This window comes from Melospiza melodia, chromosome 3, assembly GCF_035770615.1.
Source record: "Melospiza melodia melodia isolate bMelMel2 chromosome 3, bMelMel2.pri, whole genome shotgun sequence".
NCBI classification, from domain to species: domain Eukaryota; kingdom Metazoa; phylum Chordata; class Aves; order Passeriformes; family Passerellidae; genus Melospiza; species Melospiza melodia.
The window spans coordinates 15,202,165-15,224,245 of record NC_086196.1 but is presented as its reverse complement, the minus strand read 5'-3'; the positions used below and the strand labels follow the sequence as shown (position 1 = coordinate 15,224,245).

Sequence of the window (22,081 nt, the reverse complement as noted above, 5' to 3'; positions counted from 1 at the left end):
TCTGAAATGTCTACATGTTACAGATTATATTTAATAATTTTTTAACAGAAGCAATTTCACTTTTTAAAAAAAGATAAAAACCACCTGTGGTTATCTTTCCTTTTGGATATCTTCTGCTGGTTTAAGAAATTAACTGTTTAAATATTACATGCTGTTAGTGTCTTTTGAAGGAAGATATATGTATTATACTTGGCTTGTGGTAAATTCTGTCGTAAAAAATGAGTATATTAAATCATTTGCTAGATGAGAAGTTTCAAGACAGGCTTTCCTCACAAGCCACACATTTACTCAAAGTGTTTCATGAAAACCAGCATATTTGTCTTACCAAGTGTATGATTCAGTAGTCTGAGATATGTGGTGTTTGTACAGATAACTGTGTAGTTCTAATATAACAACACCGGGAATCAGAAAAGGTTGGCAACAGCTTGTATAAACTGGGTGTGTGCGTATTTTGGTCTTTACATGCTCTCTTAATGCAAAAAAAATCCTTTAAAATCAGTACTTAAAATCTCATTTGTTGTATGCTGAATGCTCATAGGCCTTAAGCTTTGATTCCAGTGTCTTAAAGGAGGAGGGGGGGCAAGGATTAAAAAGTATTTATTGCTTCCTTAGGGAAAATTATTTACTTGGCAGATCTGTGGAAATAGTTCCTGCTCTAACTTGAGTAATTGGAGCTGATTGTTTACAATTCAGTGGCTGCTTTTGAGATGGAAATTTCAGTGTTGGGGACTTTTCCTTGAAGAAGAAAAGAAATTTTAGATTCTAGCTTCAGTTTTTGAGCATCTATCTCATTCCTTTTAAGTGTGAAGAATAAAATTTTTGCCATTAAATACTTCTCTTCCACCACTTTTATTCTGTAGTCAGAGTTTCACTTAAGAGTCCTTCCAGCTGTGCTCTGAAACAGAGTTCTCAGTGTTTTCCTCTGGCAAAATGGACTGTGTTTATTTTGAACTCACCAGTCCTTCTGTATTACACCTTTTGGTAGTCAGTAAATTGTTCTTAAGCATAACATAGCTTTCTCTAAATAATTGGATTAATAATTTACTATTTGTGGTGTGTTTAGCCCTGTGTTAATGGTATTGGATCCCACCTCTTCCCCCTTAAAGCTTTGCTTTGTCAATTCTCATGGAAGTCTTTATGATGAGTTAACACATTCAGGATTGTGCAGATTGAAAATATACCTGTTGATAGCACACTGCTGAAGTTTAAGGAATCACACAGATATGAATCCCACTTATTATTCTGCATTTTTACCATTTTCAGGCTTCCTGTACATTTTTGGGTAGGATTTTGCCGTACAAAACTTGAATGCTGATATGAGGTGTCAGCTACTGCACTGGTCTAGTAACTGCAAGGATAGAAGGTTTCAGTTGATTTTGCTGACAAGTTTGAATCCCAGCTGTTTGCTTCTAGCTGTCTTGTAGGACAGCTACAGCAGCAGGTTTCAACTCCATCAAAAGAACTGAAGAACCTGGAGGGAGATGCAGTTTAGCAAAGAGGTCTTCGTTGTACTTGGTACTTTTTCTTAGGAGAGGCTGGAGTAAGCATCAGACTTTATTTACTATAACAGTGCCATGTGCAGTGTGAGAGACTGGCTAAACACTTCCCCACTGACCGTATGCATCATCATAGAAGGGTAGAATGGTTGGAAGGAATCTTAAAAATCATCTCGTTTCAATCCCTTGCCATGGGCAGGGATGCCTTCCACTAGACCAGGTTACTCAGAGCCCCATCCAGTCTAGCCTTGATAAAACTCTGTAATAAAACTCAGGATATCTTGCTGCTTTTTTGGATTGGGTAGTGTTACAAGCCTTGCATCTTGACTTTTCTTGTCCTTGCTATCTGGATGTAGGTGGTAAACTGAGTATTTCCAAGTGAAATGGTAACTCTCATCCCTCTGAGTCCTGTAAAGTGCCCCTTCCTCAGCTGTGGGCTGATAGTTCACCCACACTTGGTGTGGCTCAGGCCGTGTTGTGCATCTCTGTTTAATAGGAGTTTTGTTTCTCCTTAGGCCTTAGGGATTGATCAGGAGGTTGAAGATGAAATTTGAAAAGATGGCTGTATATCCTTCTAACCAGATTAGGCACTAAACTCAGAGTAAACCCAAGACAGTCAGTCATACCTATTAGTCCTCAGGGGTTTTGGAGCAACTAATACCTTAAGGTTCCCCATAATTTTGTGGTTAGTTGTAGATATGTCTGTTTAACTGCAGTATATGCTTCTAAGTTTATTGAGATTTTATCATGGACTAAATGAACAATTGAAGACTCAAAGCAGGTTTTGCATTTTTTTCAGAGGAAAGCCCATCAAAAGTGAGTTGAAACTTCCTGTGTATGGAGAAATTCCAATTTTCACAGATAAACCATTTTTTTGATACTTAGCATCTCAAACAGGCTGTGGCATAAAGACCTGCACAGAAAACGAAAATATTTGTAAAATCAAAATATTTTTGTGTTTCTATGAGAAATTAGTGCTTCAGGACAGCAGCATTGGCATTTTGCTTGTCACTGCCTGCCCTCCCTGGTTTGCCAACCCTGTAATGTCTAATCCCTGTGGCAAATTCCAGATTTGGTAGTGGTCTGAAATGACATTAAGTTCCTGTAAATTTTGTGAGGATAGATGATAGGACAGAATGGCATCCTGCTGATGTTTGGAGCCTGTAACTTGAACTCAGCCCTGCTAGATGGCAGAGGATTCTTGCATGGCTTCCCTGGGAGACAGAAAGCTGTATGAAATTATTTTTGCATACATGTATTTGTGTGTATGTAAAGTGCACATCTAAGTATGGATGCATGAAAACCTATCATGAACACATTAGCATGCAGAAAAATTACTGATTTTTTTTTTTCTTGGAAGGTATGAAAATAGAGGCAATTCTTTCTTCTTACATACGTTCTGGGAGTTGGGATGCCATTGTGTCACACTTCATGCAGAAGTGTGAAGAAAATCATATTGTTTTCTGGCCCTGTATTGGTGCTGTGTTCTTTGTAATTATTGCTATCCTAATGGTGAAGATCAGTTTTTGCAAGTAGTCATGTTGGGGATGTTAAGTTGAAAGGGAACCCATATTTTATTGTGTACTCAGAGGTTTTACTAGCATTAATTCTCCAAAGAAAGGGAAAAGAGAGCAGAACTGAAACTCTTCCTCCTCACTTTTTTTTTTCTGTTATCAGAGGAGGAGCCAGCAATTTTCATCCAGATTTTAATATTAGATATTTCTGGAGTTCTTACTATCTTTGCTTGGACAATCTGTCAGAAGCAAGAAGCTGTCTGAAGCACAGTAAAAGCCATTTGAAGCATAAAGGATAGGTGCTGTTGGACAGGCTTATGTTGCAGCCTCTGTGGTTACTTGTCACATAGAAATTTAGTGCTTGTATCTGGCTGAGGGCCAGCATGTAAATCCACTTCAGGCTGATGGCAAATTAATGATAATCTTAAAATTGTAATTGGTCATTCAAGCCTTTTATAAGTCATTCTTTGGAACAAAGAATTAACTGTGGGAGTGTGTGCAGAGTAATTGGGTTTTTACCAGCATGCCCTCCAGAGGAGTTTATGTAATGTGGGAATTAACAAACAGGTGTTTGAGACTTCCTTGAAATAAACAAAGAGCTAAGTTGCTGCAAGATAGCTTGTTCCTATTGAAATAATATTGTTATTAATAACATTAGTAATAATGTAATCTATGACAATGGAAACAACCCCTCCCCCCAAGTGTGATATCTATAATGCAGGAAAAGCAGGTGATTTTTGTGTCAGTTTTACCAGAAGTATATGAGTTTATAATCAGAATGCTTATCCTTTAATGAATTTATTAAAATTGCTGTAGTACTGATACTTGTTTTCAATATGTGGCAGAACATTTTTGTGGTGTTTCTTATGATACTTGTGATTTTTATTTTTTGATTAAGGCAGAAGTTTTTAATATGATTTGTTATGTTCAGTAATGAGGGAATTTGAGCTCAGGCTTGAAGAGAAGACATTTTGTACCATTCCTCTTCTTGGTATCTTCGAACCTTTAGAGCATTACGTTACTTCATTGATTTTGCAAGCAAAATATTTGCTTCTTGGAAATCAGTACAGGTGGTTTTGTTTAGCATTTGTTGCTGCATAATCTCATTCTTCTTTGGTTAATGCGTCAAACACTTTCCCTGGAAGTTAAGGTAAAGCTGTGCTGCAGTTTAATTATATATTATCTCTTTCTGGATTGTGCTGATAAGTGTTTAATTAAGTATATCTGGAGTGTTTCAAGCTAGTGTCTAATAAAATATAGTTGCCCTGAGAACATTTCATTTGCTAGCTCTCAAGGCCAAGAGGGTCAGAAATCCAAACTTTGTGTCTGCTCCATCTCTGTTGCAGTTCTGCTACAACTGGCAAGTGATGCTTTACCAAAAGATGCGGCCTTGTCTCTTGCCTATCTGCTTGCACTGCCACAGGTATGTTGACAGGGGCTTTGTTTGTGTGTTTTTGCCAGGCAAGACTATTCATAGCAGAATTCCATTAGCAAATTTCACTTCCTTAAGGTATTAAAAGCTTAAGTATTCAAATTCATTTTAATACACATTTTTACAGGTTGGGCTGGTGCATGTAAAGGAAAGTGAACATATGCCATTGGATGTTCCATTGAGCATGGCACTGATGAAAAGATACATTTTCCTACATAAAATAGAAGTTGGACCACCAGACTGACAATTCTAATGTAACTCAGAAATGTGGATAATATCCTTGTGGTATAGAAGCAGCAATAGTGTAGTTGGAAAAATATTTTGGTTAGGTGCAAGGGGAAGAAATGTAGAATTATCTTTATGTATGGAGGTTATCGATTTACTTCTGTGCCAGAAAAACACAGAGCTATTTCTAAATCATAGCAAGTAGCTTTTTAGAAAATTTGTACACTTAATGTTGTATGCTTACTAGTTCTTTCATGTAAATGAATTCTCTATTTCTTCTAGGTTGTAGACGCCAACAAATGCTTTGAAAAGCAATTACATTCTGCGTTATCTCTCCAGCTGGCAAGTTATTACTATAGCCTGCAGATCTATGCTCGTTTGGCACCATGTTTCAAGGACAAATGCCATCCTCTCTACAGGGTTAGTACTCTTTTCTTTTTAAAGCCACATTCATTAATGTTCAGACTAAAAGCTATTCTAAAAAGCCAGTACATGAGTTAAGCCTGTTAAGGGGCTGATCTGACTTACACTGTAAGCAGACTGTTGTGTTACACATAATTATTCTTCTACAGTGCTGTAAACAAACAAGTACTTCACAATTTGTGGAGGAGTTTTTGAAGCACAATATCAAGTGTCATTTTTAGGTAACAGCACTATCAGTCTTCAAAGTAGCTTATAAGCACTAAGCAGGAATGAGTATAGCTTATGCTGTTACCTTGCAATACCGTGTCCAAGGCAATATAGTACTTCCCAGGAAAAGTAAAGTCCATTTCAACAGAAACAGTGCATTTCAGAAAGTTTCCATAGCCTCACCTAGGGTGTTTTAGATTGTATTTCAGTTTACATATGGTGTTTTGAAATTTATCCTCATTCATAGGGAAATTTTTTTATTTCCTTTGACAAGTTTCTGTTTTTGGAATGGCACTACTTTGCCTGTTCTCCATTGACAATGCTTAAAGCAGTTTTCATGGTGAAGTCTGTACTAAATGGAAGAGGTGGCATACAAAAGTTTAGTAAGGAACTGATTGCCATTCTTACTAAGGTGCCTGCATAAAACCCCTTGTTTGCTCCAAGAGAGTCTTTCTGAATTTACACCAGTTCTTTCCTCCTGTGAAGAAGCTCTCTGGACTGTTTGCTTTTCAGCCTGTCTCTAAACTGTAGCTAAAAGAACACTTCTGGTCACAAGTTTTCTGAAAAGGAAGTAATCACCACTGTGGCATGAGAGAATTGGTTTTTACCATGTTAAGAATGACTCCTGATTTACAGCAGAAAGCCTGTTTTGATATTCGCCCAATTCTGCAATTAGGAAGCCTTTCATGTTCCTGCTGAGATGTTCATTTTACTTTCTTCTGGTTAGATGCTAAAGGAAAACATAGCCACAACTGTGGGGCTTGAAAAATAAGTTGGTTGTGAAGAATTAATTCCTGTTTGTTAAAAAGTTTTCTTTGAGCCTCTACATCTTCCTGCTGCATGATAACTTTAATGAAAAAAGTTTGTGGGTTTTTGTGGGGCTTTTTTTCTTACTTTAGCTTTTTTAAATAGTCCTATTTTACAGGAAAATCTAAGCAGCCTTTGGAAAGTGCAAGTTACAAGAATGAGGACAGAGATGTTAGATTGAACTATTTGTACTCCCTACTACTAAGCAAAGTCTTATCAATGGCACCATGCAATTTATCTCTTAACTGTGATGTGATCTTTGGCTAATCTTTTGTTCCATCTTGGTAAAATACTGTATGTGACTGTGATAAATAGTGGATTCTAAGTTGTATGCTAGAAATAGTAGGTTCTATGTTTAAGCTACTTTTAAACAATAGCTTTTGAAAACAACTGTAGAAGAAGATTGAATGAAGAGCACACCAAAAAAACCAGGAAAAAAAACCCACCAAAACTGGCCTTTATGCCAGTAAAAAAACAACATAATCAAATACTAATTTATAATTCATTGTTACTAATTCCAAGGGTATTCAGTGAAGGAATGTCACAGAGGTAGAAAACAAGAAATAGAAACAGATACTTTTAACCAAAATAAACATGCTTGTTTTTTTTTTCCAAAAGCCCAAACCAAAAATGCTAAATGCCAGATTTAATGTCCAATTTATGCTTAATTTTTATGCAAAACAGACATTTGCTTAAATTTACATCTTAGATGGTGTTAATAAAGAATGGGTCCACCTGCAAGTTTGTTCATAAATGCTATTCTAGTTTGTATCCATGGGAGTAGATCTAGCCATGAGTTTTGGGGGTTTTTTGTGTTTTCTAAGAGTTCTGTGTGAGGAAAAGAAAATTGATCTCAAACTTCAATGAACATGTTACACTCAGCTGGAGATGTCATTCTGTAGTAGATTGTCTTCTGACTCATGGCACTGGTGACTTGCATCATCTTTATCTTGTGGCTGTTTGTGAAAGCAGAAGTGCATCCCTAGGTCCTTTGCCTGCCTCAAAGCTGTACATTATTCTCAGAAGGAATCTGAGTGCGTTTTTGTCGATGAGAGTGTAAAGACAATCCTTGTTTTCGCCCATTCTCACTCTTTACATGGCCAGTAAATCTGGCACTTCAGCCACATGCTCAGAAGGTGAAACCTCAAGATCATAGAGCATTTGTTTCTGTCTACTAGCATCTGAGTCACAGTAGCTGTGATTTTTCTAGTCTGGTGAATCAAGTAGTATACTGTTGGAAAATGATCTGAATTTAAAGGAAACTGTATGGAAGCATGGAAAAGTCTACACATTCTGTGTTTCTCGTTTTAAAATGACATTGTTTGAAAAGAGCTCATGAGTGCCTCTGGCAGAACAGGAGAAATGTTGGTAGAATGGAAATGACAGAACATAATGTTACAAGGATAATGAAAAGTGCAAGGAGAGCTCCTCTTCTGTTGGCTAGGACAGACTTTCAAGACTTGCCAGTTAGTCAAGAAAGATATTTTGAAGCAGTGATTGGGTCTGTTGCATGAAGGCTTGTTTCTTTTTTTCTTTGTTTTAGTTGTGATGTGAAATACTGACAGCTAATATCTATGCATCAAACCAGAGTCATAAATTGTCAGAAATTCTCACTATCACTTTTTGTATTGTTGATGCCCAAAAGGAAATCATCTTGATAATTTCAGTTTCTGGTAAAGTTATTATTTTGCTTCTAGGACAAACAAAGGGATCTGGCTGTAAAGCATTACTTTATTTTGTGCCCAAGACAATTTCAAATTTTAGTTGTTATGATAACATAAACATAACAGTCACACTTTAAGGCATCTGAGCTATATTACTTTCTTGTCCTGAGGAATATATTAAAGAAGCTGTCTAACCTAAGAAAACTGCAGATAAAGGTCAGAAGAACAGAGCAAAATTTCCAGGAATGGAGTGTATGTGAAATGTACTGGTATGAGAAGACTAATTACCCTTTGAGGACCTATATTTGTTTTTGGTTTAGGTCTGTAACAGGGTGGGATTGCCTTTTCATTGCAGCCCCTGTGGTGCTGTGCTTTTGCATTTGTGGCTAGAAGGGTTGGTAACATGCCTGTTTCAGCTGTTGCTGATCCTTGCTTGCACAGCATCCAGGCTGTTGCCCCACTGCCACTCTGATTCACCTCACAAATTCCCGGTCTTGATGAACAAGAAGAAAAGCTGTACAACTGACCAAGGAATTTGCTGGGTAATTCTTCTTGTTAGCAGCTTATCTCCTCATTTGTCCTATCCTGGTGATCTGATAATTGACCAGAATAAATTGTTTACTCTAGAAGGGAGTGAAAATGCTTAATTATCCTGAGGTTAATTAATATGTTACATTCCTGTCCTCATGCTAATACTCTGTAGTTGAGGTGCTTCTGTTGTTTTGAAGAGGATTATTTTACTGACCTCAGCTGAGGGGGCAAGGTTTTTTTTGGAGCATCAAACAACAGGTACAACAAATACTGCTAAGTTGCAGAGGTGAACAGAAATTTGCACATAATAGCAGATGAAGAGATTTGCTGTTAGCAGAAAATTCTTAGTTTTTTATTTTCTTCCCTTATATGTTACTTTTCAGTCAAGAAGGTGAGTTTGATTCCTGTCCATTTGTGCATTGCAGCTGACAGTATGTTGAAGTGGTAAGCTCAGAGATTCTCCTTAGTGATACTTCTCTTGCTGTGGCCTAAAATTGGTGAAGAAGCTGAGAGTTCAGTCCCACAGAGTTAAATAGCCAGATATGTATTTATCCTTGTATATGACAGGGCACATTTATACAGTGAACCTGTGCTCTGTGCACTTAATCTGCTTCCCTTTTCTGTTACTTTCTTCTTTGGAAAGCCTCTGTCGACATCTCTAAGAGGCAAAATTTGGTCAAAAGAGGAGTGCTTTGAACTTGGAATGGAATGTGTGGAAATTTCTGTTGGTCTGCCAGGATTTCCTTCTGCCAGCATCACGTGGCTTCCAAGGTTTTGTTGTTTGTTTGTAGGTGTAAATTGGTATAAATTATAAATGCGGTTATATTAATCCAGAAATGTAAAACTCCCAGCCATGGTCTGTATGCTACAGCTTTATGTAATATTCCATATACAGGATGTTGAAAATAAAGACTTAATTTGAAATGGAAATAGACATTATATAAGAAGGCTGCATACAAGAAAAAGGGAGGGAGGCAGATCTGATGCATCTGATAACAGATCTATTACCCTTACTAGATAAGGTCCTAATGGCTTTAACCTGGTACTCTAGTGCAGCAAAGGTTTAAGTCTCTACAGGTGGTAATCTCTAAATCTCTTACTGGAATGCTCATTAAACAGTTGCGTATTGTTTTGGATATTCTGTCACATTCCTAAATTATGACTTCAGTTTACTAGAGATAATATATACCTTTTTAATCTCAACTTGCATTTATGTACATAATGTTTTACATCATGTGCATAACTAACATGCAAAACTGACAAACGGTGTCAGGCAGTCTTGTTTCATTTTGTCAGGACATTCAGCTTTCCATTCATAAATGCTATGGCTAGCACTAGGGCTGTTGTAGATGGTAAAATGGTAGTGCTCTTTATTTTTGGCCTATGATGGGCTTTAAACTTGGAGTTTTTTAAGTCCTGATTCAAGCCCTCATCTCCTGCTGTCATCTCTTTCTGTTTTGTTTGCGATGCTGAAAACTAGCAAGTTTCATTTGGCAGTGTGATTTTTCCTTGTTGTTTCACTGTTGGAAATTTCTGTTTTATGTTCTGCATCAAGTTCAAGTTTCTTTGCTGGTCTTTGGGTTGCTCCACTTCTCTTTCATGCTGCTGGTTATGCCTAATAGTTCTTAGTGTTTTCTATCCTACACTACTAACATGTTAATAACATGTTTATACATGTTCAGGTACTGATACTCGTTAACACTTGGCGAGTGAATCTATTGAATTTGATGATACTTCTGTTTCCAAGTCCAGTTTTCTGGACTATTTGATGATACTTCTGTTTCCAAGTCCAGTGCATACCTGATAGTTAGAAAAGCAAATACCTTGAATATATGGTGCGCTATTCACTCTCCCATTGGTCTTCCTTTGTGCATGTAGACTCTGATGGAGGGGAGAACCAAGGAAAAGGAGGGCAGTGGCAGAAGGCACCATGAATGGGACTACCAGGCAGACTAACTACTGATCTGGGGAGAGTTCAAAGACCCTAGTGTCATCAGAATCCTTCTCTAGATCATCAGTAATGGATTCTGAATAAAAGTGGTCTCAAAACCTGCCTCTGTAGTACTTGCTGTTGACTCTGTCCTCTCTAAAAAGCAATCTCCAAGCTTCTATCTCTTGTTTCACCAGATTTCAGTTAGTGAAAGGACAATTCTTCCAATCCATTAATAACTTCAGTTTTCTGGTTAGACTTCAGTGTGAAAACTTGTGAAAGTATTTTGCAAGATTTCTGTGTATTTGATTTCGTTTGTCTGTGTGCTCTTAGATACCCTCATAGGCCTCCAGCCAGTGAACAGAGGCCACGCTGATCTTTTCCCACCAATCTCTTAGTGCTCAGTGGTCTTTAATATCTGTTATATAGTCTGCCATCTTACTAGGGATAGACTTTTGACTTGCTGGGCTACAGTCCCTATGAAGATCCCTTTTACATCCTATTTTTTCAGATGAAACTTGCACGCTGGCATGTTATTTTTAAAAATATTTGTTGGTGCATCTTGGCCTGCCATTTACCATAATTTCACATTTGTGGTCCTTCAGAACTGAGGGATGAATGCCAGCTGCACATAAATGACACCTTCCAGATTCATTTAACTCATGGGGCTCCTCTCCCCGCACCTTCAGCAGTGAGGGCTGACACAAACATCTCATGATTCCTACTGCTGTGGACTTATTCATGACTGCTCCTTCCACACCTTTTCTCCATGGGATCCTGCCACTTCTCTAGCTGGCTTCCTGATTTTGAGCACTTTTCAGAACTTTTTCTGTCAGCTTTACCATTCTTTATAAAACACGTTCCTGGTGCTTTATTTAGCACTTAAAGTTTCCTTTCTAGCTTGTCATATTTTGTGTGTTTTCCTCATTGATTTGCTTATTTTTCAGTGATGTCTCAACACATAATCACACATTTTCAAAATGAGTGAATATTTAAGCTAACAAAAATGGAACACTCTATAAACTGTGATGTATCCAAAGGCTTAAAGCTCAAGTGAGCTCTCCTGAACTGCCAGCAAATATGGTTACTTTAGAACATCATCTGGTATGATCCCTGAAAAACTAATCCAGCAATTAGGGACAATGCAGCCAGATTGTGACAAGTAGATTCTTTTGGTTGTGATGTGTTCGATACAGATAAGCCAGTGTTTCACAGATCTTTCTTTGTTAAGAACACAATATGACAAAGTATTGCCATTCTTAGTTGGGACCAAATAATATTTAGGTGACTCAGGAAATACCCAATTGTTAAATAGTTGTTAGGTGTTGCCCCAAATCCCCTGTTTCATTTCTTCAAGATAAAGTGTTATGAAATGAGACACTTATGAAATGAGACACTTATAGTCTTGCTTATTTCTATTTCTCTAGGGTTATATGAGCTATTCTGTCAAATCCTACTTCTGAAAGCAGAGCAAGTGTTGTTCTTTAGACAGCTGTTCAGAAATTTTCTTTTAGAAAAGAGGATCTTCAAACTAGCCTTTCATTTCAGCAGTGTTGAGTTTTAGCTTGCCCACATTTCTCTGGAGACATAGTAGTGACTTTTCTTGTGAGGGAGATAGCTGGGATAAGTGCTAATGCTTTTCCTTCTTGTGAAGTTTTTTCCCTCTCTGGGACACAGTGCAGAGGTGACCAACAGCTTTTTGAAGCAGTCTTACACTAGTCAAGCAGTTTTATCTTCTCTTTTACCTTCCTTTTCCAAGCTTCTGTAACTGTTTTCTCCAGTCAATGAGCATCATAAATTTTGCAGGCAACCTGCTTGAAATTTGCTAGTCATCCAATTATTAAGAACATTTTAGCAAAATTTCATTCATCTGAGTTGGCAATACAGGTTACCTTTCAATTGCTGAATTTCCTTCGGGTGAGAGAGTAGGCTTCTCCGTCCCTTTGGTTTTTAGTTGTTTGACTCCTTGCTGGTGGGGTTTGTTGGTTGGTTGGTTTGGGTTGGTGTTTTTTTCTTTTACATCTTGGAGAATTGAGGCTAAATGCTAGATTGGCCTCTGTATTTAGTTGAGGAGTCTACTAATAAAAATGTGTATCTCAATAATGTAATGTGGTCACTGAGAAACTTGCACTTCTGAGAAGTGCTAGCAGTGCTATTGGATCAGGATGAAAAATATCTGACTTCTTGCATTTTAATAGCTGTCAGGGAACAGGTAGCTAAGTGTTCTTGTAGCTCATAGGATATCTAGTTTTTAATCTTTAAATTAGTAAAATATATAAATATTTGCATGTATCAAGTTAAGTAACTGTAAAAATTAAAAAGAAACAGTATTGTACTTAATCTGAAATTGCATAATACTGCAGTAAAGTTTTGCAGTAGGAGTGTATGCTTGTCCCAAAGTCTGTATATGACTACAGTTGCTACCATATAGGTCAAGATAAAAGGCATATTCTGAAAGAATAGCCAATTACATCATTTATTCAAAAAGAAAGCACAATGATTTGTTTTTTAGACAAAAGGGAGATAGACAGAAGGTTAGGATTATTACCAAAAACATGGCACTTATTTACTGAGAGTAATGCTGACTGCAAATAGGAAATGAATTATATGCTATGAATTTAGTAGGCACTTCACTCAAAACCATGTAGTAATTTTCTATTTTCAGAAGTGTTCTTTCAGTTGACACTTTAACCTTTTATATATCATGTGTTATTTTCACTAAAAGAGCTGTCAGATGAAACAATGAGATTTTTCTACCTCAACCTGACTTATCAATCAGAAAATCTGTAAGAGAGCACAAGGTAGGAAAAAACCTATGAAAACATTTACTCTTGGGAGAAATTATTGCTCATTCTTGTTGGAATAGCTGATAGAAATCAAAGCATAAAAGTGTTTCTCTGAGGAGAAGCTTGACATCAGCCAGTGACGTGTGCTCACAGCTGAGAGGGCCGATTGTGTCCTGGGCTGCATCAAAAGCAGTGCGGGCAGCAGGGCAAGGAGGGCATTCTGCCCATTCACTCTTGTGGGACCCTTCCTGCAGTGCTGTGTCCAGCCCTGAGGCCAGAACCTCAGAATGGACATGGACCTGTTGAAACAAGTCCAGAGGAGGCCACAGAGATGCTCAGAGGGAAGGAAAGTCTGAGAGAATTGAGGTTGTTCAGCCTGGAGAAGAGAAGGATCAGGAGAGACCTCGTAGCACCTTCCAGTACCTGAAGGGGCTACAAGAGATCTGGAGAGGGACTTCTTACAAGGCCATGAAGCGACCAGACAAGGGAGAACAGGTTTAAACTGAAAGAGAAGGTAGGTTCAGATTAGGTATGAGGAAGAAATTCTTCAGTGTGAAGGTGGTGAGGCACTGGAACGGGTTACCTAGAAAAGGTGTGGATGCCCCATCCCTGGAAGTCTTCAAAGCCAGTTTGGATGGAGCTCTGAGCAGCTTGGTTTCGTTTCAGCTGTCCCTGCCCATGGCAGGGGTCTTGCAACAAGAAGATCTCTAATGTCTCTTCCAATCCAAACAATTTTGTGTTTCTATAAAAACAGCACTAGAGCAATTTGTTCAACTCTTCAAACACAAATCACTTAGCATAACTATAGAAACAACTGCCTGGACAACACTTCTAATTACTTTTGTTTTATTATGGAACAGCAGCCTCTTGCAATTTTTGTTGGTTTTGTTCCTGCAGCAGTGCTGTGATCCAGAAGTGATTTTCTTTTTTTATACTGTCATTCATCTGGAATGAAACTTTAAAACATTCAGGGAAAAATGATACATTTGCATGAAATCTATGGTAAAGGAAGGAAGGGAGGCTGGGGAGTTTAAATCCACAGCTGCCTTTCTGCATCTACATAATCCAGACACAAATTTTTTAGTATAGTAGGAAATACCTTGTTTGCAGTACCATGTACCATACTGTGGTGAGAAGCATTTTTTTAAGAGTATGGCCAGGCTTTAAAACCATTATACTTAATTATAGCTGAGACATTAGACTATGCTGCAGAAACTTCTGCCAGATGATTTAAGATTTTAAATCTGAAACAGAATATTGTTTTAATGTCTGAATGTGTAAGACTTACAGGTTTAACAATAGAGATGAGCCATAGATTCTCTCCTTCATTGTTAAAATAAGTTTGTACCACTTGATCCTGATGCATCTTGTAGCTTACAGAAGGTATTGTGGTAGTAATTTTATATTGACCTCGTGTGAGTGATGAGATCTGCTGCTTCCTGTAGCCTTTTAAGAAATGGTCGTGAAAGTTGATCCTGACCAAAACTGTTGTCACACAATACGTGTAGCCGCAGCAGTGGAAGGAGAATAAGGCTGAGGTATCCTCACATTTGAGTTATATAACAATAAAAGTTTATTTCTGAGATGTTCTGGTCTTCCATTTGAGCCATATGTTTTGTCTTTTGCTTTGGGCAGATCAGATGTGAGACAGCTGTGATATGGGAGGTTGGCTACCCCAAATTCATGTGGTGCTGTATCTAAGTTAGAGTACTTTTGATTCACAGCATGACGAAAGTCTAAGTTGAAGACAGGTGTCATTAATTTAATTAATGAAAAGCTGTCCTGTGGAGAGATGGAGAGTATTTCTTCAATGAACAGGCACGTTCAGGATTTTATTTCTTGGGTGAACTATTTTGTTCCTGTAAATCTTTTTTCCTGCTTCGGTATGTGAGGAAAATTATTGTCTTATGTGCTTCACTTCATTCTTTTTCTCTTGCCTTCCCCTCCATCAAATTTGTAGCACATTGAATCTCTTGCTGCAAGGACTGTGGCAGTTGCTACAAGGATTAGGGACAGCTTTCCTTTCTGAAATATGAATGCATTCTAGAGGTGTGGTTTGGTTCCCAGCTGCACTGGTGATGGGCAGTAGCTGCAGAGGCAGGGAAATGGGCAAAGTGCAGCTGTGTGTGCAGCAGGATCCCCACACCCTGCTCCCTGTGTGTGTGCAACAGGAACCCCACACCCTGCTCCATGGTGTGTGTGCAACAGGAACCCCACACCCTGCTCCCTGTGTGTGTGCAGCAGGAGCCCCACACCCTGCTCCCTGTGTGTGTGCAGCAGGAACCCCACACCCTGCTCCCTGTGTGTGTGCAACAGGAACCCCACACCCTGCTCCATGGTGTGTGTGCAGCAGGAACCCCACACCCTGCTCCCTGTGTGTGTGCAGCAGGAACCCCACACCCTGCTCCCTGTGTGTGTGCAACAGGAACCCCACACCCTGCTCCCTGTGTGTGTGCAGCAGGAACCCCACACCCTGCTCCATGGTGTGTGTGCAACAGGAACCCCACACCCTGCTCCCTGTGTGTGTGCAGCAGGAACCCCACACCCTGCTCCCTGTGTGTGTGCAGCAGGATCCCCACACCCTGCTCCCTGTGTGTGTGCAGCAGGAACCCCACACCCTGCTGCCTGTGTGTGTGCAACAGGAGCCCCACACCCTGCTCCCTGTGTGTGTGCAACAGGAGCCCCACACCCTGCTCCCTGTGTGTGTGTGCAACAGGAACCCCACACCCTGCTCCCTGTGTGTGTGCAGCAGGAACCCCACACCCTGCTCCATGGTGTGTGCAACAGGAACCCCACACCCTGCTCCCTGTGTGTGTGCAACAGGAGCCCCACACCCTGCTCCCTGTGTGTGTGTGCAGCAGGAACCCCACACCCTGCTCCCTGTGTGTGTGTGCAGCAGGAACCCCACACCCTGCTCCCTGTGTGTGTGTGCAGCAGGAACCCCACACCCTGCTCCCTGTGTGTGTGTGCAGCAGGAACCCCACACCCTGCTCCCTGGTGTGTGCAGCAGGAACCTTACATGCTGCTCCCTGGTTGCCCTTGCTCATGTGCTGTCATCTCCTTGTTTTGCTAGCCATGAAGATGTTGCTTGGTGTATGTGTCTCCCTCTGGAGCATGAGACCTTTCTTAGGATTGCTTAAAATGGTGTAAAAGGAACCTGGTGTTACAGGGATCTGGGCACAAGGGAGCCTGTCCTCTTCCTTCCTTTTGGATTTCTGTGGCTGAATGCAGTGGCAGCTTTTGTCCATTGCCAAAAGATTACAGTTCAAAAAGTGATGGAAATGCTTTGCAACCTCAATCCAGAGAGGTCTACCATGTCAGTTTTGTCTTTGAGGTGATTATGAGTAGATTGGCCTCTGATCTAAGCAGTTTTTCTGATCACTTTTTCTGATCATTTTTGTACTGCAGTCTGTAGATTATTTACATTAAAAACAGAATCAAAAGAGTAATAGGTTATTTAAGAACAATTGGATGGCTTCTTGGTCTTAAAAGAAGTAAGCAAGCCAAATAGCATTACAGTGATCTATTATTATATTGGTGATAAAGTGTTCACAAGAGAGCATTTTATTTATTTTTTATTTTATTTTTCTTTTTAAATTAGTATTACCATAGTTGTACAATTATTGCCACTTCCTGAGCAGGAGAGGAGCAGCATAGTAGATCATATTTTTTGTTTGTTTGTTTTTTTAAATTTGTTTCTGATGCATATGACTTAATTAAGTCTTACATAGATTGGAAGAGGAAAGAAGGCATACCAACTTGCCTGGAAAAAAAGCCACAAAAATGGAAGATTAACTCAGGCATAAGAATGAAGATATTCCAAGATCAAAATCTCTTATTTGCTTATAAAACCAGTGTTGCTTTTATACTATCACAGTGGCTCACATATTGAGGGGCTTCACTGATGTCACTTCCAGAGGGTGACCAGAAAAAATGCTTTAAAACATTTAGTCAGGTGGACCCTGAATCCCTGCTGAGGGATTGTTAACAACCAGTGGGGCAATAGGGATAGAAAGACGACCTGTGCTGAGTAAATGACATTTAAGAGCATGAAATGAAATTAGCTTTGTGCTGAAGTGATGTGTGCTTTTTGTTTTCTCTCCATTCTTTTTTTTTTCTTAATTCCTAGGTAAGGCCTCTGCCAGCACAAGTATAGTGTTAGCCCAAGAGCTGAGTGAAATGCATGGGCAGGGGTTTCCTGAGGGATTTCCCCTCGTAGTGCTAGGGAGGCTTCTGAGTTAAGGGTGTTAATACATTTGGGTCAGCTCTTTGGCTTCTTTGGAAACTTACCCTGTGTTTACAATGTACGCATGTAAAATGCCCTTCCTGCATGATCACAGGAGAGAAAGCTTTTTTCAGACATCTCTCTAGAAGTACTGGAGGAGATTATCTGGCAAACTGGGGAGTTGGACACCTAAGCACAATTTCTAACTGGCCAAAGGACTCTGAAAAACCAAGAGAATTGTATAGTAGCTCTTTGGGGGTTGTTGGTGTGGGTTTTGACAGGTGATGTTATGAAGGGAACAAGTTGAATATGGCATCTTATTGGTCTTACTTGTCAAAATTAATTTGTATTTACACAAATTGCTGTCTGTTACAATTTGAAGGATGTCCAAAAATTGAAAAACTCTGTGAATGTTGCAGTAAGATTCAGACTTGACTGATTTTACCGATTTTTGTCATGGCCAGGTACTGTTACTAGCTAGTTTTTGCGGTTTTTTCAATTAAAATTTGTTAAAACATTTTTTAAAAACTGGTGATGCAGCTGTAGTGATTTTTCTTTCTTACTGTTTCATTAGAACAAGCATTATGTCTAATTGAATTAGCTATTTAATGGATGTAGAAATAGTTTTGCTTTTCTTCTAAAAGATATGCATTATTAAAAATGTGAAGATGTTAAAAAATGAGTACTTAAAATTAAGAAAAACAAGTTCAATGCATCTTGATACCAAACAGAAGACTGTGGGATTTCTCTAATTTCGGATTCATATGCTGCGATAGTTTAGGCCATAGGTTTTTTAAGAGATAAGAGGATAACACTTGATTGAAAGATTTCTCATGGTGAATAGAGTAAGACAATCTTTGGAAACTACTTGCAGTAAACAAACTTCAGTTGTGTTTTCTTAATCTAAATGTATAATTTTTATCTTCTAGATTGAATAGTTTGCACTTTATTTTGCCACATATATCTGGGGTTATATATACATGGGTATTCACATGGTGTCAGATTCTTTTATTCTAGATTTGACATTAGTAAGACCAATAGACCCCAAGACGTTATTTCCAAATAAGGTCCTTGGGACCATAAACAGGCAGCATGGAAGATTACACACAGGTGCTTTTACGGAAATATACCACATGGGCCCTTAATGGAGAGAGGGGAAAGCTAACAAAAGAGAGAAAATTTACTCCCATAGGTTTCCTGAGGAACCTGCCTTTCTCAGTGCACCGGAGGTTTTAGGCAGTTATGTTAAACATGTTTCCCTGTCTTGCTCTGACTTACCCTGTCTCCATGCTTTGTTTTCTGGTGTATCACATAGAATGAGATACCAGGGTACATAATAAGCTGTGGATGGGTTTCCAGCTGATATAATTGTGTTGTAGAGGCACTGCTCTGCTTGCCTGTCTCTTTTTGTGAAGTTTTATTATTCTACTACCAATCTCCTAAGCAGTCTTTAGAGAAGTGCTGCTGTTGTGTATAAAACCAATGAGTTTGCAATGTTTGGAGGGCTTCAGAAGTGCAGAGTGAAGAGGAAAAAGGATGCCCTGTAGCATTTAATGTGTCTTGGTGAGCAGCCTGTCAATTAAGATACTTGGAAAAAAATCAATTTAGAATCACCAGCAAGTCACAGAAAAAATAAAGCACGCCTCAAGGTTTAAACTTGGTGCGTGTTTTACGCAGCTGTGCACTCAATGTTCACAAGTTTGTCTTCTAATGTTGCAGAATAATTCTGTAGTAAAAACCCGAAGTATATTGCTCAGGTACACTCAACATTTTTGAGATCACAGCAGTTACATCAGCTGTTTCTCTTAGGAAATACTTCATCTACACTGGATCCTAAGATATTTTTTGTTGACTCTTCTGTGGATGCCACACAGAAGTCACAGTGCATCTTTTGGGCATTGAGTTGGTGTTGCCTTCATTTTTCATGGAAGAGAGAAATCAAGGTATCAAGTAAGCCAAGTGTTTAGATGTTACACAGAGCTCTGTTCAAGTGGAGGTGCCTAGGCATAGCCACTGTCCAGATGTTGAGATAAATTGGAACACTCCGCAGTACATGCATTCCTTTTTCATGCTTTGTGTTCTAAATTGTTGCTTTGCTATGAGGATTTTTTGACTACAGAAGTTAATGGTTTATAACAGATGCACTTGGTGTGTAATTTCTAACACAGAAAAATAAGTTTTATTTGTGATTAAGGTATTTTGAAAAGTGAGGTTGCTTACTTCATAGATGATCAGTGTTTTATTCTTTGAGGATTCAGAGTATAGGCAATGCTTCGAGTAATTTGTGGATACTGCAGTACTTCTTTGAAAGTATTAGTTCTCAACACTTAAAAGCTATTCCTCTCTTCAATCTTATATCAGAAATTCAGTAACTTTTCTTTTACTTCAGTGTTTGATTAATCAGTTACCTAGTTTCAATGTAAATAAAAGTGAGGAATTTAAAAAGAAATAAATTCAGTCATAGTGAAACATTTGTTACTATTAATTTGGTGAGGTAAGTTTGGGGTTTTTAAAAATATTGGTATCATATGGAATAGTCTAAAACATTCCAAAAGGATAAATTATGGTATCAGAGCACATGGGCCTTACAGAAAATTTTAAATTCTGTTTACTTAAAATTTCTCAGAAATGGAAACAAGTTTCCTAGTTTTGAACACAGGGGTCAATTATATATTGATAATTCTTTGTTCAGAATTAACAGGGATTTTTTTTTAGTTTGTTGTTTGTTATTTTTGCAGGCTGATCCAAAAGAGTTGATTCAGATGGTCACAAAGCATGTTACTCAGTATTCCCAGGCACACTGGCCTGAAGAAATCAGCAGTTTGATAAATCAGCTGCATTATTACAATGAACGACTGCTGGACTTCACTCAGGCTCAGACTCTGCAAGGACTTGGCAAAGGAGTGGACGTGCAGAGATTCACAGCAGATGCACAGTACAAGAGAGAAACAATACTAGGATTGGCAGAGTAAGTAATTTGTATTAGGTTTGTTTTCTCTGTTTCAGGATAGAGTAGCTTTAAGCTTTAAATTAGGAGAGTAAATGGAAAGTAGTGCTGACCTTTAGAGAGATAATTTACTTGCTTTTGAGATTTACACTGTAATACAGCTACAATTGGAACTTTTTCTATGTAACTGCTCTACTTAAATGAAATGTTGCTCAAATAAATGGATTTATAATTGAATCTATAACTCTTCACTTACTAACTTCTAATATTAAAATTAATCAGGGATTAATGAAAGCAGAGCATAGATGAAGGTTTGGTCTGTTTCCTTCATCTCCTGTAAACCTGCCCTAGCAATCTATTAAGGTATGCCCATGCATCAAAGTTTGGAATGAACTATAGTTGAAAAAAAAAAGAGTTGTTAAACTGTATTTTATTCTTAATAATTTATTTAGAACTGCTGTATATCACTTTATTTTTTCCATGTAGTCATTTGGAAGTGTTTCACCACATATGTTCTGATATTTAGCATGCTTTTATCTCATCTTTCAGAAATCCAGAATACAAAAAAAGAAGGATATAGGATAGTACTTTTCATATTAAAAGTACCTTTAATTAATACCTGCATGCAGGTACTTAAGGCTGTGAACAAGTCATGAATATGACTTATGTTTTAGGGACAGTCACAGCTGACTAGTTGACACACTGTCAGAGAAGGAGTTCTCTGCAATAAGAAGCTTTAAATATAATCTCAGAATTTCAGCTGATGTCTGCATAAAGCTTTTGAAGAGCATATTTAAATATTCTCAGTTTTCCACATGTGTAGCTACTCATAGCTACAATTCCAATAGAAATTTGCTACTAAATGGAATTGATATACCAAATAAGAGTGGTTGTATAAGGTCAGGTTTTGGACACAAAGCTGATGCTTTATCTGTGAAATTTGTTCCTGCATTCATAAAAATAGCTCTTGTCGCTGCAGATTTTGTCACTGCATTCATAAAAATAGCTTTTAATAGTCTTTTAATGTTTCCATTCAAATTGCCTGCTTTGTATCTATTGTTACTAAGTTCATCTGTCTGGTGTGTCAGTAGGTTACATCTTGATGACTACCTACAGAAACTTCAGTACAAGTAGTCTTCTCTTATTACAGATACTCACTTTGATTACAGCAGGATAACTTACATTTTCACCCCAGAGTTTATAGATACTGTCTCTTGTAAAATAAAGTAAATATGAAAAAAAAGTTCCTTACAGTAAGTAGAAGTAAGAACACGATATGAAAGGGTTAGAAGTGGCACTTCCGTATTGGGCATTTGCAGAGATCCAGTTAATTACTTGTTCAGCTTGCAGCTTCCTTGCTTTAATCTTCTCAGTGGAGTCTTAATCTGCATTTTCTAATGGAAAAGATGCACAAATTCAATGTAATTGTGTAGCATATTTGTTCTTACTTTTTAATTAAGTGCCTCATGTTTTTTAATCTTTCATGAAGTGCTGTTTGAAGGAACAACACCTGGAAAAGATTACATTTTATTTACAAAACAGCTTTTTGGAGCAATTTGCTAAAACTAGCTAACTGGTACTAGGCTGCATTATCTTCTGTATTTGGTGTATATCTTTGGAAGCTGTTGTTTATTGAGTTTGCGCCACTCTTGGGTAAGCAACACCAAAATACATCCAAAGTGTGCCTGTGCTCACCTTCCGTGAGGTCTCCTTTGGCAGTCCTTGGACTCAGACCAACAGGCAGGCAGGGCTGGGCGTGAAAAAGGGTGTGTAAAAGAAAGCTGAAAGTTCATTTTTTCAGCTTTTCATTGTGCAACAGCTGCTTGCTTTTGTCATTACCTTGACAATGAATAAATTGCTTGTACTGTTCTTCATTTATATGGTATAATTTCCA

The 22,081-nt window shown here is 38.3% G+C and overlaps 1 protein-coding gene across 3 annotated transcripts in view; it reads left to right on the top strand.

The window, feature by feature from the left end:
• NBAS (NBAS subunit of NRZ tethering complex) overlaps nucleotides 1–22,081 on the top strand; it is a 159,881-nt gene that overhangs the window by 76,918 nt on the left and 60,882 nt on the right. For all 3 annotated transcript variants that reach the window (XM_063150856.1, XM_063150857.1, XM_063150855.1), the window contains 3 exons: nucleotides 4,357–4,433; nucleotides 4,950–5,087; nucleotides 19,979–20,208. In XM_063150856.1, the coding sequence (XP_063006926.1) occupies nucleotides 4,357–4,433; nucleotides 4,950–5,087; nucleotides 19,979–20,208 (445 nt within the window). The remainder of the gene's footprint in view (nucleotides 1–4,356; nucleotides 4,434–4,949; nucleotides 5,088–19,978; nucleotides 20,209–22,081) is intronic.